At 53.1% G+C, this 16784-nt stretch overlaps 2 protein-coding genes across 2 annotated transcripts in view; one reads left to right on the top strand and one right to left on the bottom strand.

Annotated features, from left to right (window-relative positions):
• EMWEY_00010510 (hypothetical protein, conserved) overlaps positions 1–6816 on the bottom strand; it is a gene marked incomplete at both ends in the record, with an annotated part of 8669 nt that extends 1853 nt beyond the window's left edge. The window contains 9 exons of the mRNA XM_013478844.1: positions 1–928; positions 1096–2034; positions 2204–2487; positions 2689–3121; positions 3253–3495; positions 3707–4756; positions 5012–5291; positions 5462–5697; positions 5905–6816. The exon at positions 1–928 is cut by the window's left edge and continues 142 nt beyond it. Of these exons, the coding sequence (XP_013334298.1) occupies positions 1–928; positions 1096–2034; positions 2204–2487; positions 2689–3121; positions 3253–3495; positions 3707–4756; positions 5012–5291; positions 5462–5697; positions 5905–6816 (5305 nt within the window). The remainder of the gene's footprint in view (positions 929–1095; positions 2035–2203; positions 2488–2688; positions 3122–3252; positions 3496–3706; positions 4757–5011; positions 5292–5461; positions 5698–5904) is intronic.
• Positions 6817–8494: 1678 nt separating this feature from the next.
• On the top strand, positions 8495–16447 carry EMWEY_00010500 (protein phosphatase 2C, putative; the record flags this gene model as incomplete). Its single annotated transcript, XM_013478843.1, has 10 exons — positions 8495–8994; positions 9229–9524; positions 9841–10714; positions 11040–11153; positions 11683–11946; positions 12152–12198; positions 12736–12764; positions 13295–14310; positions 14671–14894; positions 15417–16447. The coding sequence occupies 10 exons, from the start codon at positions 8495–8497 to the stop codon at positions 16445–16447; spliced, it is 4395 nt and encodes a 1464-aa protein (XP_013334297.1).
• Positions 16448–16784: the final 337 nt, after the last annotated feature.

Below are 16784 nucleotides of genomic sequence, written 5' to 3'. Positions count from 1 at the left end.
GCTGCTGCTGCAGTTCCTGCTGGAGTGTCGGCTGCTGCTGCTCCCCTGAAGGGCTCTCCGTAAGCGCAGCAGCAGCAGCTGCAGCTGCAGCAGCTGGCTGCAGCGGCTGCAGCAGATCGACACGACCGAGTGCAGCAAGACAGCTAACAAAGGAAGCAAAAGGCATCTGCTGCAGCAGCAGCAGCAGCTGATTCAAGCAGCAGCAAACTGCTGCTTCTCCTGCTGCTCCCCATGTCCGCCGCAGCGCCAACCAGGAGCTAACTGGTGCCGCTGACAACAGCTGCAGCAGCAGCAACATTAATGCTGCAGGCTCTTCTGCTGCTGTTGCTGCTGCAGTTGCCGCTGTTGCCGTTGCTGCTGTTGGTGCTGTGGATCTCGCCGCCTGTTCGATAGGCTCTGCTGCTGTATCTGTTGTTGCATCTGTTGCTGCTGTTGCTGCTTCTGTTACTGCTGCTGCTGTTTCTGTTGTTGCTGCTGCTTCTGTTGTTGCTGCTGCTGCTGCTGCTGTGTTTAATCGGGCAATCCTTGCGCTGACTTCGTCAATAATAGCGGAGAGGAAAAAGTGTTGCCGCTGCTGCGACTCCTGCTGCAGCAGCTGCTGCTGCTGCAGTTGCTGCTGCTGCAGCTCCTGGTGCTGCTCCTGCTCCTCCTGCTGCTGTTGCTGCTGCTGCAGCGGGAAGTGCTGCGGGAGCTGTGACAGGTATGGCAATCTTGCTGCTAGCAGCTGCAGCTCTGCTGCTGCTGCTTGCTGCAGTTTTTTCTCTAGCAGCAAGTTGAGGTGTCTGTACACCTCAGTAAGCATCTGCTGATACTCATCTATGTCCCCACACTTGTTCCTTAGCTGCTGCTGCTGCTGCTGCTGTTGTTGCTGCTGCTGTCTTACTAGAGCTGCGTCATGAGCAGCCAAATGTAGCTCCTCGTCAACTGCCTGCAGCACAAACAGCAGCAGCAGCACAGCAGCAGCAGCACAGCAGCAGCAGCAAATGGATCAACTGCAGTCCTCCCTGTTGCTCCTCCTCCACGAAAGCTACATAACAGCAGCAGCAGCAGCAGCGGCAACAGCAACAGCAACAGCAGCAGCAGCAGCAGACGTACCGCCATGCCTGTAGCGATTGCATCCAGGGGCATCTGCAGCAGCAGCGCTTCTAACCAACGAGGAGCTGCTGCTCCTCCTGCTGCATCTGCTGCTGCTGCTGCTGCTGCATCTGCTGCAGCACCAGTAGGGCTGAGGTGTCTATACAGCTCAGCAACAAGAGGGGATATATCGGGAACGTTTCGTCTCCGCTGCTGCTTCTTCTGCTTCTGCTGCTGCTGCTTCTGCTGCTTCTGCTGCAGCCGCACTTGCTGCTGTTCCTCCTCCTCCTCCTCGTCCTCCTGCTGCTGCTGCTCCTGCTGCTGCTCGGATGACCTCTCATACTGCAGCAGCAAGCATGGCTCTCCTGCAGCAGCAGCTCTACCTGCTGCTAACGCTGCTGCTGCGTTGCCGCGCCTCCAACAGCTAAACAGCACTTGCAGCAGCAGCGGCAGCTGCTCCGAGTTAATAGATTTGCTGCTGCTGCTGCTGTTGCTGCTGCTGCTGACCTCGTTGGGCGGAGAATCCGAAGGCTCACGAGAATCGCCTTCAGGTGCAGCAGCAGCAGCAGACTCAGTGGCATCCCTTGCTGCCGATGCTTCTGCTGCTGCTGCTGATGCATTTGCTGCTGCTGCAGATAAAATACTGCAGGCCTGCTGCTGCAGCACCTGGACTAGCCGCTGCAGCGGCTGCGATGCTGCTGCAGCAGGAGCAGCTAAAGGAGAGGTAAGGATTGCTGGCAGCAGCGCGTACTGCTGCTGCTGCATACATGCCTGCTGCTTGTGCTGCTGCTTTACTGCACTCAGAGGTTGCGGCGGCAGCAGCAGCTGTTGCTGCTGTAGCTGCTGCAGAAGCTGGTGCTGCTGCTGCTGCTGCTGCTGCTGCTCAGGGCCCGTAGAGGTTCGGCTGGCTGCGCGCAAGCAGAGACTGTCGAGGCACCTCAAGAAGAGAACGCGAGAATCCTGCAAGACACAAGCAGCAGCAGCAGCAGCAGCAGTAGCAGCAACAGCAGTGAATAAGCTGAAAAGCAGTGTACAGGCTGGGGCAACAGTAGAGGCAGCACAATACTATCAGCAGCAGGAGCCAGTGCAGCAGCAGCAGCAACAGCAGCACCAACAGCAGCAGCCTCACTTCTATTGCCTGTTTTGTTGCAGCAAAATCTGCAGCAAACGCAGCTGCAGCAGATGGTGTCTCCCCCAGAAACAGAGGCTGCTGCTGCTGCTGCTGCTGTTGCTGCTGCTGCCGAATCAGGTGCAGAAGCTCGTGGTGCTCCCGGTGCTGCAGCAGCATCTGCTGCTGCTGCGCAAGTTGAAGCAGCAGCTGCTGCAGACCCCACAGGTGCATGCAGCAGCTGCGGCGAGAGAGCGCTATGCCTATTAGCTGCTGCCGCACTGCAGCAGGAGCATCAAGCGCATCTGCAGCAGCAGCAACAGCAGCAACAGCAGCAACATCCTATGTAAGCAGCAAATGTCTCCCTTATCAACAGCCGGCAGCAAACCCCAGGCAGCAGCAGCAGCAGCAGCAAGCAAAGCGACAGAACAACCACAACACAGGAGGTTGCATGCATGCAGGGGTCTGCAGCAGCAGCAGCAGCAGCAAAAGCAAAAGCAACTGACGGATAAGCTGTAGGAGAGGGAAGAGAATGCGACTGGTCTCTTCCTGAAACTCCAGTTGCTGCTGCTGCTGTTGGTGCTGCTGTTGCTGCGTCTGCGTCTGCTGCTGCTGCTGCAGTTGCTGCTGCTGGTCTCCGAAGCAGCGCAGCAGATGACGAGCAGCAACAGCAGCAACATTAACTTTAGCAAAAAATAAAAGAGAAGATCGTGTACTAAAATAAAGAGAAGCAATCTTATGTCCTGCTGCTGCTTCTGCTGCTGCTTCTGCTGCTGCTGCTGTGTCTGCTGTACTCCCTGCTGCAGGGTATGCAAGACCCCCAACTAGCTGCCAGGGAAAGTGTCTTGGGTAAGCAGCACCACCAACACGATCTGCTGCTGCTGCTGCTGCAGCAGCTGCTGCAGCTGTAGATGGTGCTGCAGCTGTCATCCCGGTTACCTGCTCAACAGACAGACGCAGCAGCAGCAGCAACAGCAGCTTCTGCAGCAACCACAGCACCATTAACAACAGACCAGCAGCAGCAACAACAAATTCTACACACGAGCAGCAGCAGCAGCAGGTTGCCTTACCGCAGCAGCAAAAGGGTGCAGCAACTCAGCTCTTGCTGCAGCAAGCAGCAGCAGAGCAGCACGACGTGTTCGCCGCTGCTGCTGCCCTGCTTCTACTACAGACCCTGACAGCAGCGGCAGCAGCACTTCGAAGACAGGAGAACGGGGCAGTGCTGCTGCTGCTGCTGCTGCTGTTGTTTTTGCTGCTGCTGTGGTGTTGCTGCTGCTTAGGGTAGACAGGGGAGACGGGAGGCTGGATATCAGCTGCACACAAAGCAGCAGCAGCAGCAGCAACAGCAACAGCAGCAGGATAATGCTGCGGTTACAGCTAGCAATTCAGGAGCAGCAGCAACAGCAGATGCAGCACAGCAGCACTACAACAGCACTAGCAGCACACAAGCAGCAACAGCAGCAAACAAGCAAAAACAGCCACAGCAGCGACACAAGCAGCAGCAGCAGCAGCGGCAGATCTTACGGCTGCTAGATGTATATCTACACCTTGTGCTGCTGCCTGCAGCACTTCTGTTGCAGTAGCAGCAGCAAGACGTTCTGCTGCTCTGCTGTATATACACTCCAGCAGCAGCAAACTGCCATCAAGAGAAAGAGGCATTGGCCATGTTGCTGCTGCTGCTGCAGCAGCAGCAGCAGCAGCAACAGCAGGAGTAGCAACGGGAGCAGGAGCAGCAACAGGACCAGGAGCAAGAGCAGTAGCTGCAGCAGCTGCAGGGGCAGCAGCAGCAGCTGCAGGGGTAGCAGCAGCTGCTGCAGGGGCAGAAGCAGCTGCTGCAGGGGCAGAAGCAGCTGCTGCAGGGGCAGAAGCAGCTGCTGCAGGGGCTGCAGCAGCTGCTGCAGGGGGAGCAGCAAAACGGACAGGGAACGTTGACAACTGCTGCAGCAGCAGCAGCAATTCAGCACCTTGTGCAGGTGCAGCACGCTTCCTCCCTTCTGCTGTTGCTGCTGCTCTTGCGGCTGCTGCTGTTGCTGTCTTGGATTGACCTGTCCCTGCTGCTGCACCTGCTGCTGCTGCTGTTGCAACAGCAGCATCAGCAGCCCATCCAGCATCGAGGCCTACCTGCTGCAGCAGCAGCAGCAACTGCTGCTCGTCAACATATGGTGAGAGGTAACAGCATGGCTGCATCCTGCTGCTGTTGCTGCTGCCGCGGCTGCTGCTGTTCCTGCTGCTGCTGTTGCTATTATATGGCGCAAGGAAGTGACGACGGACGGCTGTCCATACAGCTGCGGTGTCTGGCTGCTGCTGCTGCAGCAGAGACACAAACGGATCTGCTGCTGCTGCTGCTGTTGTTGCTGCTGCTGCTGTTGTTGCTGCTGCTGCTGTTGGTGCTGCTGCTGGCAACAGCTCTGCGCGCCGCTTCTGCTGCTGTAGCTGCTGCTGCAGCTGCAGCAGGTACAGCTGCCGCGAGCGGCAGCAGAGAAGGACAGCAGCAGCAGCAGCAGCAGACAGGGATGCAGCAGCACCTTCAAGGGGAAACGCCAATTGAGGCAGCAAGGGAGACACGGGAATACTCTGCAGCAGCAACAGCAACGGCAGAAGCAGCAGCAACATGAGCTGGTGCAGCAACAGCAACAGCAGCAGCAGCAGCACCATCAACGGAAGCAAGAGCTATCTCTTCAGACCCGTGGAGTCTGCAAGCTAGGGTTTAGGGTTTAGGGTTTAGGGTTTAGGGTTACTGACACGGAGGAATATATCAAGAGAAGCAGCAGGATGTACACCTAACTGCAGCAGCAGCGGCAGTCTAGCAGCCGCAGCAAACCACCATACTAGTCCCTCAGCTCTGCTGCCTGCTGCTGCATCTGCTGCTGCAGCAGCAGCGGCTGCTGCTGCTGCTGCAGATGCAGCTGAGCCAGCATGCAACTGCTTAGCATGGGAAGCAGCAGGAACAGCAGCAGCAGCAGCAGCAGGCGTTGGTCTACAGAGGAGTGCTGCTGCTGCATTGACTGCAGCAGCAAAATGAGGAATTGCTGCTGCTGCTATCGCCTCGTTGTATGCCAAATCAAACAGCAGAGCAGCAGCAGACACAGGCAGCTTTAGCTGCAGCAACCTGCAGCAGCAACAGCAGCAGCAACAGCAGCAGCAGAAAGAGCAGCTAATGCACATTCTGCTGCACAAAGCAATACACATGAGGGGGCAGCACAGACACACACAGCTACAGCAGCAGCAACAACAACAGCAGCAACAGCAGCAGCAGCAACAGCAGCAGCAGTTGCCTACCATCCGATGATGGCTAGCTTCTGCTGCAGCGGTAGAGGTGACCATACACCTGAAGGCCGTGGGAATACTGCTGCTGCTGCTGCTGCTGCAGGTGCAGCACGTGCTGCAGGGGTACGAGCAGCAGCAGCAGCAACTGCTGCAGCAGCAGCAGCAAGATCATTGACTGCAGCAGGGGGTCGATGCTCAATAAGACGACTAAGAAAGAAAGGAAAACCCTTAAGATCATAAACCCTCTCCTGCACCACAAACCCTAAACCCTAAACCCTAAACCCTAAACACTAACCCCTAAACCCTAAACCCTCGGATTATCTTGTTACGGAGCCCTTGTTATTACGCATGCAGGCCAACCCTAAACCCTAAACCCCAAACCCTAAACCCTACAACCTTTTTACCCACACAAACCCTAAACCCTGAACCCTAAACCCTAAACCCTAAACCCTTACAGGTGTTAAGGGGAGAAGAGTTCGATGTACAAGGAGCCAATCTGCTGCTGAGGGTTTTGCTTCTCGTGCAGCAAAGAAACGGTTAAATTGATTCAGTGCTGCTGCTGCTGCTGTTGCTGCTGTTGCTGCTGCTGCAGCACGGCCTCCAGGCAGCCGCTGGCTGCTGCTGCTGCTGCTGCTGCTGCTGCGAGCAGCATCATGCTCTAAACGATGCAATGTACGCGATAAAGCTGTCGAGAACCAGCTGCTGCTGTTGCTGCTGCTGCTGCTGATGCTGCTGCTGCTGCTGCGGGACTCGGGCGGCTGCTGCACCTGCTGTGATGACCGCCTACCACTCTGCTGCTGGTGCTGCTGCTGTTGCATCTGTTGCTGCTGTTGCTGCTGCTGCTGTTGCTGCTTGTGGAGGTGCTGCGCTTGCTGCACTTGGAGTTGCCACCGATGCCACAGTTGCTGCTGCTGCTGCAGCAGCAGCTGCTGCTGCTGCAGCTGAAGCTGCATCTGGTGCTGCACATGCTGCTGCTGCTGCAGATGGTGCTGCGCATGCTCCTTCTGCTGCAGTTGCTGCTGTGCGCTGTTCTGTGCATGCAACTGCTGCTGCAGTTGCTTCTGTGCATGCAGCTGGTGCTGCAGGTGCTGCTGTGCATACAGTTGCTGCTGTGCATACAGCTGCTGCTGCAATTGCTGCTGTGGATGCAGTTGCTGCTGCAATTGTTGCTGCGCATACAGCTGATGCTGCAGTTGCTGCTGTGCATACAGTTGCTGCTGCAGTTGCTGTTGTGCATGGAGTTGCTGGGCATGCAGTTGCTGCTGCGCATGCAGTTGTTGCTGCTGCGCTTGCACTTGCTGCTGCGGTTGCTGCTGCTGCTGCTGCAGTTGCCTATGGTACCGCACCGATCCTGCAGGGTTTGTCATCGCCCTCAAAGGCTGCAGCAAGAAACCAGCAGCAGCAGCAGCAGCAGCAGGCCATCATTAGCAGCATGCAGCAGCAGCAACAGCAACAGCAACAGCAGCAACACCGCTCACGTAACACAAGCAGCTACTGCAGCAGCAACAACTAGCAGCAGCAACTAGCAGCAGCAACTAGCAGCAGCAACTAGCAGCAGCAGTACATACACCTAGTACATCAGGAACAGCAACTCTGGCAGCAACACCTGCAGCAGCAACACGTGCTGCAGCAGCCACTGCAGCAGCACCAGCTGCTGCTGCTGTTGCTGCTGCTGCTGCTGCTACGAGTTGCTACTGCTGCTGCAGCTACGAGTTGCTGCTGCTGCTGCAACTCGTGTCTTCGTGAGCTCACCGGTATATTGGGGGGAAGTCTCCGTGCCGCCATTTGCTCCAGGCATGTGTTGGCTGCTGCTGCTGCTGCTGCTGCTGCTATTGCTGTTACTGTTGCTGTTACTGTTGCTGCTGCTGTTGCTGCTCAATTGTGGATAGCTGGTTGATTAGCTCTGCTCGACCATTATGTGTATGCTGCTTGGAGATACTTGGGGCTGCTGCAGCTGCTGCTGCTCTGCTGCTGCTGCTGCCTCCGTTGCTGCTGCTGCTGCTGCTGCTGCTGCTGCTGCTGCTATCGTCAGCATTCTGAAGCAAAGAATCTATGTTGCAGCAGGGAGCGCAGCAGCAGCTGCTGCTGTTAAGGAATGAGACAAGGTGTACGTACTTCCTGCTGCACCTGGTGACCTTCCTGCTGCTGCTGGTGCTGGTGTCGCATTCGTTTCCCTCGGTGTTGCTGCAGCTATTGCTGCTGTTGTTGTTGCTGCTGCTGCATGCGTCGCTAGGGTTTGCTGCTCAGCAGCAAACGACTAGCAGCACGTACACCGCAGCAGCAAATAAATAGCAGCATAAAAAGACACCTAAATAATATAATATACGTGGGGATTTTGGTATACAATAACTAAGCGCTGCTGCTGCAGCTGCAGCAGCAGCCGCAGCAGCCGCAGCCGCAGCAGCAGCAACAGCAGCAGCAGCAGGAGCAGCAGGATACCAGCAGTCGTGTTCTTCAGTACCATGACTTGCTGCAGCAACAGCAGCAAATAAGCAGCAGCAACAAAACGAGCAGCAGCTGCTATGTATAACAGCTTGTTGTATTGTACGGTGACCTACACCGCTCTCAGGAGCGGCAGCAGCTGCTGCTGCTGCAGCTGCAGCAGCAGCAGCAGCAGCAGCAACTACAGCTGCTGCTGTTCTGCAAAGAAATCCTCATTTGTATGCCCTTCTGTAGTCACTCTCAGCAGCACGCCTCCACAAACCCTAAACCCTAAACCCTAAACCCTATCTAGGGGGAGCCCGGTGTGTGTGGCGGCTGCCGGTCGCGAGAGCAGCAACGGCAACTGCGGCAGCAGCAGCAATAGCAGCAGCAGCTCGCCGCAACTTGTGTGCATGCTGCCTCAGCACCTGCCGCTGCATTAACACAAGGCTCAGCAGCAGCAGCAGCAGGATCTGCTGCTGCTGCTGCCGCTGCTTCTTTCTCTCCAGCTGCTTCTGGCCGGCCAAACATAGACTTGTCGGCAGCAACAGCAGCAGCAGCAGCAACAGCAGCAACAGCAGCAGGATAGTTAGGGTTTATTGCTGACAATTTGCAGCAGCAGCAATGGCTGCTCGAGTAGCACGAAGGGGCCTTCTGAGCTTCTCCTTAGAAGAAGAAGAGCAAGACAGCTCCCCCTCACAGCAGCAGAAGCAGCAGCAGCAGCAGCAGCAGCAGGAGGAGGAACAGGAACAGCATCATCGACGCCGGCGCCATAGAGAAGAAGGTAGCCAAAACAGCGGCAGCAGCAACAGCAGGCATAAATCCCGCGCCTTGGATCCTAGCAGCAGCAGCAGCAGCGGCAGCAGCAACTATGTAGGCAGCGCTTCTCCCGTCCCCTCGAGCAAGAGCAACGGCACCAGCAGCAGCAGCAGCAGCAATAGCAGCAGCAGCAACAGCAGCAGCAGCAGCAACAGCAGCAGCAGCAGCAGCAAGGTGGGGTTGCTGAAGATGGCGGACATGACAGCAGCAAGATTTAAACAGGAGGAAACAGCAGCAGCAGCAAGGAAGCAAGAGGAAGCAATTCAGGCAGCACTTCTCTCTCTTAGTAGCGCCTCTCCCTCCAAGTCAGGGTTTAGGGTTTAGGGTTTAGGGTTTAGGATCTTAGCAACGTGGCACGTCTGCATACCTATTGAAGCCACGATAGTTACCAGCAGCAGCAGTAGCAACATCAGCAGCACCAGCATCAGCAATAGCAGCAGCATCAACAGCAGCAGCATCAACAGCATCAGCAGCAGCAGCAGCAGCAGCAGCAGCAGCAGCAGCAGCAAGTGCATGCGTATGTGTATGTGTGTGTGCAGAGCTTTTATGGGTTTTACGGATCCATCTATATCATCTGTTTCCTCGCCTTCTTCCTCATCCTCTTCCTCCTCTTCCTCTTCCTCTTCCTCTTCTTCCTCCTCATCAGCATCATCAACAGCAGCAGCAGCAGCAGCAGCAACAGCAGCAGCAGCAGCAGCAGCAGCAGCAGCAGCACCAATTCCTGCCCCATTTATATTGACCTGCGGCAGCTTCAGTAGCATCGGGAAGAGGCAACAAATGGAAGACACGAATTTCCGTCTTCTCCATTTCACGCATAATTCGGCACTTTTTGGAGGTAATTTGCTCCTGCTGCTGCTGCTGCTGCTGCTGCTGCTGCTGCTGCTGCTGCTGGTAGTGGTGGTAGTGGTAGTGGTGGTGCTGCTGCTAGTGGTGGTGCTGCTGCTCGTGGTTGTTCTAATATTGATATTGCTGTTGGTTGTTGGTTTTTTTTTTGTTGCTGCTGCTGCTGTTTGTGCTGCTTAAGCTGAAGTCGCTGCTGCTGCTGCTATTGCTGCTGCTGCTATTGATGCTGCTGCTATTGCTGCTGCTGCTATTGCTGCTGTTCTAACGGCTTCTGTTTGCTGCTACTGCTGTTGCTGCTGTTGCTGCAGTGTTTGATGGGCACAACGGCAGCAATCTGTCGGAGTTCTGTAGGGCGAATTTCCCTCGCGTATTAGCACAGCAGATGGCTGTACACTGCAGCAGCAGCAGCAACAACAGCAGCAGCGGCAGCAGTAAGCGTTCCCGTCGTAGACACAGGGATCGTCACCGTCGAGGCCGCAGCAGCAGCAGCAGCAGCAGCAGCAGTAGTGACTCGGAGAGTTCTCCTGGATGTTCTATACGAGATGCAGAAGTAGCAACAACCCCATCAGCAGCAGCAGCAGCAGCAACAGCAACAAAACAGGTAGAGAGGGCATTAACAGATACATTCCTGCAGATAGATGATGATTATCATCATAAACATCCGCATGCACCAGATGGCAGCACGGCGCTGCTGCTGCTGCTGCGGTGGTCACCCCCTAAGAAGAAAAAGAAGCATAAGGAGCAGCAGCAGCAGAACTCGAACAGCAGCAGCAGCAGCAGCAGCAATAGTGCGAGCGCTGCAGCAAATATGACCTACAGTGAATATAGGAGGCAGCTTAAATCCAATCAGAAACAGCAGAATCAGCAACAGCAGAAGCAGCAGCAGCAGCAGGATCCACAAGAGGCAGCAGCAGCAGCAGCTGCTGCTGCTGCAGCAGCCCAAGCAGCAGAACACGGCACTGCTGAATTGTTTGCAGCACATGTTGGTGACAGCCGTGCCGTCCTAGTCCTTAGCCCGAACAGCAGCAGCAGCAGCAGCAACAGCAGCAACAGCAGCAACAGCAGCAACAGCAGCAACGGGACTGTAGTGCAGCTAACAGATGACCACAAACCAATGCGGCCATCAGAGAGAGAAAGAATAGAAAGATGCGGAGGGTTTGTTATGCTATTAGGTTGCCACAGGTAATATATATAAACCCTAAACCCTAAACCCTAGATATCTTTTAGAGGGTTTTGGCTGTTGCTGACAATTATTTCACCTTCCCTTTCCCTAAAAAATATCATCCATCTGGGGTTTAGGTTTTAGGGTTTATTTTTGTTAGGGTTTAGGGTTTAGGGTTTAGGGTTTAGGGTTTGGGTTTGTCATTGTAAATTGACCATAGGAGAGAAAACATGTTGTTGTCCTATGACCTATTCTTTATGATTTATTGTTTTCTATTCTTTATTTTCTAGGGTTTAGGGTTTAGGGTTTAGGGTTTAGGGTTTAGGGTTTAGGGTTTATGCTCAGAGTGAGTATAGGTGACACGGGATTATTTTTGGCGATGTCTCGATGTTTGGGAGATTTTGCATTAAAAAATGTCTGCAAACAAATTGTACCTGCTGATGCAGAAATAACACATAGGTAATTTATTTATTTATTTATTTATTTATTTATTTATTTATTTATTTATTTATTTTATTTTTATTTTATTTTATTTATTTATTTATTTTATTGTCTATTTAGTTTAGGGTTAGGGTTTAGGGTTAGTTGATTGGGTGCTTGTTTGCATCATGTTATTTTTTATTGTATTTATTTATTATACTTATATATTTATTTATTTTATTTATATATTTGTGTATCTATTTTATTTATTTATTTATTTTATTTATTTATTTATTTTATTTATTTGTTTTATTTTTGTTTATTTTGTCTATTTGTTTGTTTATTTGCTTATCTGTGTTTGTTTGTTTATTTATTTTGTCTCTAATTTCTTTCTCTATTTGTTTAATTTACCTATTTATTTATTTATCAGTTTATTTATTTATTTATTTATTTATTTATTTATTTATTTATTTATTTATTTATTTATTTATTTATTTATTAGGGAGTTGGTGCCTTATAAGGACGCCTTATTAGTTGCTGCTAGTGATGGTCTATGGGATGTTTTTAGTAACGAACAAGTTGCTGCTTTCTTGCATGAGAGAATTCTTGCATTAAACAGCAGCAGCAGCAGCAGCAGCAGCAGCAGCAGCAGCAGCAGCAGCAGCAGCAGCAAGAATAATAACAGCAGCAACAATAGCAGCAACAGCAGCAGCAACAAGAACAACAGAAAGAAGACAAGAAGAGATGGATGGTATTCAAGTTCAGATTCTTCTTCGTCAGAAGATAGCGATCAACAAAATAAAGAAGAAGATCCAGCTAAAATGTGTAAATGGTAAGGGTTTAGGGTTTAGGGTTTAGGGTTTAGGGTTTAGGGTTTAGTAGGGTTTGGAGTGTAGTATCTATGGGAAGGAAGTTTCGGGTTCATTTCTGTGGATCGAAGCTGCGGGTTTCCTGCATAGAGTCTACCGTCTAGGGTTTAGGGTTTAGCGTCTAGGGTTTAGGGTTTAGGGTTTAGGGTTTAGGGTTTGTGTATATAGGTATTATTCTCGTGAGGTATTGGATAAGATGGCAAAAGAATTAACATGTGAGGCAATAAGAAGAGGATCAGAGGATAACGTCACTACTATTGTTGTATCCCTTAATTGGAAACTCCCTAAACCCTAAACCCTAAACCCTAGTAAACCCTAATAAACCCTAATTCACCGCAGAGGAAGAAGGAGGAAGGGTGTGTGTATGTATCAAACAGCCTGCTGCTGCTAGGATCTGCAGCAGCAGCAACATATGCTAATTCTGCTGCTGCTGCTGCAACGCAGCAACACCAATAGCAGCGCATACGACAGTATGTCCTAGCAGCAAGAGCAGCAACAGCAACAGCAGCAGCATCTGCTGCTGCTGGTGCTGCAGCTATTTATTTCCCTTGTGCTCTGTAGGATGTCCAGATCTTTCTCTGGGCTTTAACCTTCGATGTTCACCTCGTGTTTCCTCTGTAGCTGCTAGGGTTTAGGGTTTAGTGTTTAGGGTTTAGCGTTTCTTAAGATTTAGGATCAGGGATATAGCTGAATTTTGAGTACGAAGGTGCACACGGATAGGGATTTGGAGGGTTTAGGGTTTAGGGTTTCAGGGAGCATCAGCCGCAGCAGTGGATCACCAGTCCGGAGGTGACCCTATGCATAGGTAGAGTTTCTACTGTTTAGGGTTTAGGGTTTAGGGTTAGTGTTTAACTAGTGACCTATCGTTGCAATTTAGATTAAGGGGTTTAGGGTTTCTGGGGTTTATGTTTAAGGGTTTAGGGTTTGGGGTTTGAGTGATCGCGGTGGGAAGGGGGCTGGGCTTCAAGCAGGCCGCTCGTGCCCGCGAGAAATAAAAGGGTTTAGGGTTTAGGGTTTTTATGAATTTTTTTTTATTTGCATAATTTTTTTGCAAGTTGTTTCAATTAGACGCGGAAGGGACAAACCCTAATCTAGGGTTTTTCAGATCCCGCGAGCGGTCGGCAGCGCAGTAACCCTAAACCCTAAACACTAAACCGTAAACCCTAGCCCTTCGTCAAGTAGCTGAACTTCTGCTCTTTTAGCTGTTTGGATGGTTTTAGATGCTCTCTATGCTGGAAGAGAGCAGCGTTTACGCTGAGGGTTTAGGGTTTAGGGTTTAAGATCTAGGGTTTAGGTTTTAGACTGGTATAGAGCATAAGGGTAGCGTTCCCTGCAATGCTGCCCTGTTCTCCTCCCCTCTGCCCCCACGCCTCTGAAGCAGCAGCATCAGCAGCAGCAGCAGCAGCAGCAGGGCCTGTGCATGTGGTGAGGTCCTTCTACCCCCCAAGAAGAGAAAGAGGCATCAGACGTTTACTCCATAGCAGCAGCAGCAGCAAAACCTGCTGCTCTCCCCCACTGGTAGTGCAGCAGCAGCATCACGTGCTACTGTCACCTCCAGGAGCAGCAGCGGCAGCAGCAAGAACGGCAGCAGCTCCATGTATTGCGCCACACCCCTGTGAACCCCAAGAGCCTGATAGCCTAACCAGCAGTTCTGCTTCCTCCAGTGACTCTGACGAATCAGCAGCAGCAGCAGCAGCAACCAGGCATCAGCATCCCCCTTGTTCCTATGCAGCTCGGTCTTCACCAGTACACCGCAAGCGGCGGCAGCAGCACAAGCCCCAGCAGCAGCAGAGGCATGCATGCTACGGCGGCGGGTCGTCCCCCTCAGCTGTGTTACCTTCCTTAGGGGATTCAGCTTCAACAGCAGCAACAGCAGCAACAGCAGCAGCAGCTGCTGCTGCTGCAGCAGGAGGCGACAGTATCTTATCAGGGGACAACAAGCTGCTGCAGCAACTCGTCAATTCCCTTGAGCAGCTATCCAGTGGCTTAAAGGAGCTGCAGCAGACAGCGCATGCAAGGCTCAACAATGGCCTCCCTCAGCAGCAGCAGCAGCGACAACAACAACATCAGCAGCAGCGGCATTTCGGCACTCGTCCTCCCCTGCGGCAGCAGCAGCAGCAGCAGGTGCAGCAGGATGGACCTGTGGGCCCAGATACAGACTTAAGACTTTATTGCTCTGCTGCTCCTCCCTTACCAATCACCGATCCGCTGCCTCAGCCTCGTGCTGCAGCAAGACCCGGCAGCAGACACTTGCAGCAGCAGCAGCAGCAGCAGCAGCATCGACGCCCACGTAAAAGGCACCCCAGGAGCCCTTCAAGCAGCAGGAGGTTTGTGTCTCCACCATACTCAACAGAAGCAGCAGCAGCAGCAGCAGCAAGATCAAGGGCAAGCCCCGCTGCTCCTCATCCTCATTCTCCTGTTGCTGCTCATCATTCTCCTGTTGCTGCTGCACATTCTCCTGCTGCTGCTCATTCTCCTGTTGCAGCTGCTGCTCCTCCTTGCAGTCACTGTAGGCATCATTCTCCTCCTGCTCACCTGCTGCAGCAGCAGCAGCAGCAACACTGCCAGCGACGTATGTCTCCTTCTCCCCCCCCGTGCGGCCATTCCCCCATAGCAGCAGCACCACCACCACCACCACCTGCTGCTGCTGTTGCTGCTGTTCCTTGTCGGCCTTGTGTACACTTTAGGGCACCAGCAACAGAACTTATCTTAGAGCGCAGCGACCCGCCAGATGTCTGCCGGCGCAGAGAAGCAGCAGTAGCAGCAGCAGCAGCAGAAGCAGCAGCAGCAGCAACAGTAGCAGCACAAGCAACTGAATGCGCCCACGCAAAGCATGCTGCTGATGCTGCTCTTGCAGCAGCAGCAACTGCTGTTAGCTGCTGCCATTCCCCTCTACCAGGAGAAGCTGTCGGTAGGGATCTGCTCCCCTGCTGCTGCTACTGCTGCTACTGCTGCTGCTGCTGCATCTGCTGTTGCCTTTTCTGCTGCTGTATCGATTGCCGTTACTGCTGTAGATGTGTTTGGTGCTACTCCTACTGCTGTTGCTGTTCCTGCTGCTGCTGCTGCTTCGTTGCTGCGAATGTATGCTTTTGTTGTTGCTGCTGCTGTTGCTGTTGCTGCTGCTGCTGCTGCTGCAGTGATTGAACCCCGGCGAGGATTCTTAGAGCGAGTAAAAGACAAACTTGGCTTAAGGAGGCGTCCATGTTCGTTTGCTGCTGCTGCTGTTGCTGTTGCTGCTGCTGTTGCTGCTGCTGTTGCTGTTGTTGCTGCTGTTGTTGCTGCTGCCTTTCCTCCCGTTGTTGCTGGCCCCTTTTCAATATGCTCTGCTTTCTGATCTGTGCTGCTGCTTTTGCTGCTGCTGTTGCTGCTGTTGCTGCTGCTGGCAGGTGATGAGCAGCTGTTTGCTGTTATGTGTTTGTTGCTGTTGCTGCAGGCCGCAGCGCTTCTGTTGCTGTGCTGCCTCCTCCTCCCCCTTGCTGCTGCTGCTGCTCTCCTCCTCCTGTTCCTCTTCCTGCGTCTGCGCACATGCAAATATTGCAGTCTCAGCCTCACGGCAGCCGCAGCAGCAGCAGCAGCAGCAGCAGCAGCGGCCAGCCCCATCAAGTATTACCTCGTGTATATGTCCCTCCTCCCTCTCCTCTTGCATTAAATTCTTATGGTGTCTCTTATCCTACAGAATTAAAGGAGCCATTTAATTTGCTGCTGCAGCAGCAGCAGGAGAGGCAGCGAGTGCAGCAGCTAAGGCAGTACCGTACACACCGTGTACAACCTCCTGCAGCTGTTGCAGCAGAAGCAGAAGCTGCTGCTGCTGCTGATGGTGATAATCGTGCTGCTGCTGCTGCGAGACCTCCTACATCACCTATACCCAGCACGCCGCCTCATCGCGAATACAGGCAGCAGCAGCAGCAGCAGCAGCAGCTGTTGCAGCAGCAGCAGCAACCGTATAATTCACCCCAGCAGCAACACAGCTGGAGGAGAGCCTTCGGACAGCAGCAGAAGCGACGGTACAATAAGCAGCGCTACCCATATGAAGGTCCTGTTGCTGCTGGTGCTGCTGCTGCTGCAGCACAGGAAAGCGGCGACGACTTTCAACGGCAACGTCCGCTGCTGCTGCAGCAGCAGCAGCAACGGTTGCAGCGGCTGCAGGAGCAGCTAGAGGAGACAGCAGCAAGGGAAAGACGACGCATGCATCAAGACATAGAAAGGTTCCATACAGTCAGCAGCTACATCAGCAGCAACAGCAGCAACTGCAGCAGCAATCTGCGGCAGCTGCTGCAGGGGCCTTCAGGCCCCTCTTCTTCATCAGCAGCTGCCTATACACCCCATGGAGCTGCCTATGCAACTAAAGGAGCTGCCTATACACCCCAAGGAGCTGCCTATACACCCCATGGATCTGCCTATACACCCCAACTTTCTCTTTCCTCTGCATCCACCCCTCTAGACTTCTTTGAAGAAGACTCATAGCACACATACTTAAACTGCTGCTGCTGCTGCGGCAGCTGCTGCTGTTGCTGTTGTTGCTGCTGCTGTTGCTGCTGTTGTTGCTGCTGTTGCTGCTGTTGCTGCTGTTACCGCCAGCAAATCGCTTCTCTTCGGCAGCAATAGATTCATGGGTCCCTCAAGGCCTGTGTAGGGTTTAGGGTTTAGGGCGGAGTCTGGGGTTTAAGGTTTAGGGCTACGTCTAGGGTTTAGGGTTGAGCAAGTCTAGGGTTTAGGGTTGAGCAAGTCTAGGGTTTAGAGGTCTAAATCTAGGGTCTAGGGTTTATAGATATGAATCCTGTGTCTATGTATCTAAATCTAG

This window comes from Eimeria maxima, genomic scaffold (assembly GCF_000499605.1).
Source record: "Eimeria maxima Weybridge genomic scaffold, Emw_scaff71, whole genome shotgun sequence".
NCBI lineage: Eukaryota > Apicomplexa > Conoidasida > Eucoccidiorida > Eimeriidae > Eimeria > Eimeria maxima.
The sequence above is the reverse complement of the archived record's forward strand: the minus strand, read 5'-3'. Positions and strand labels throughout refer to the sequence as shown.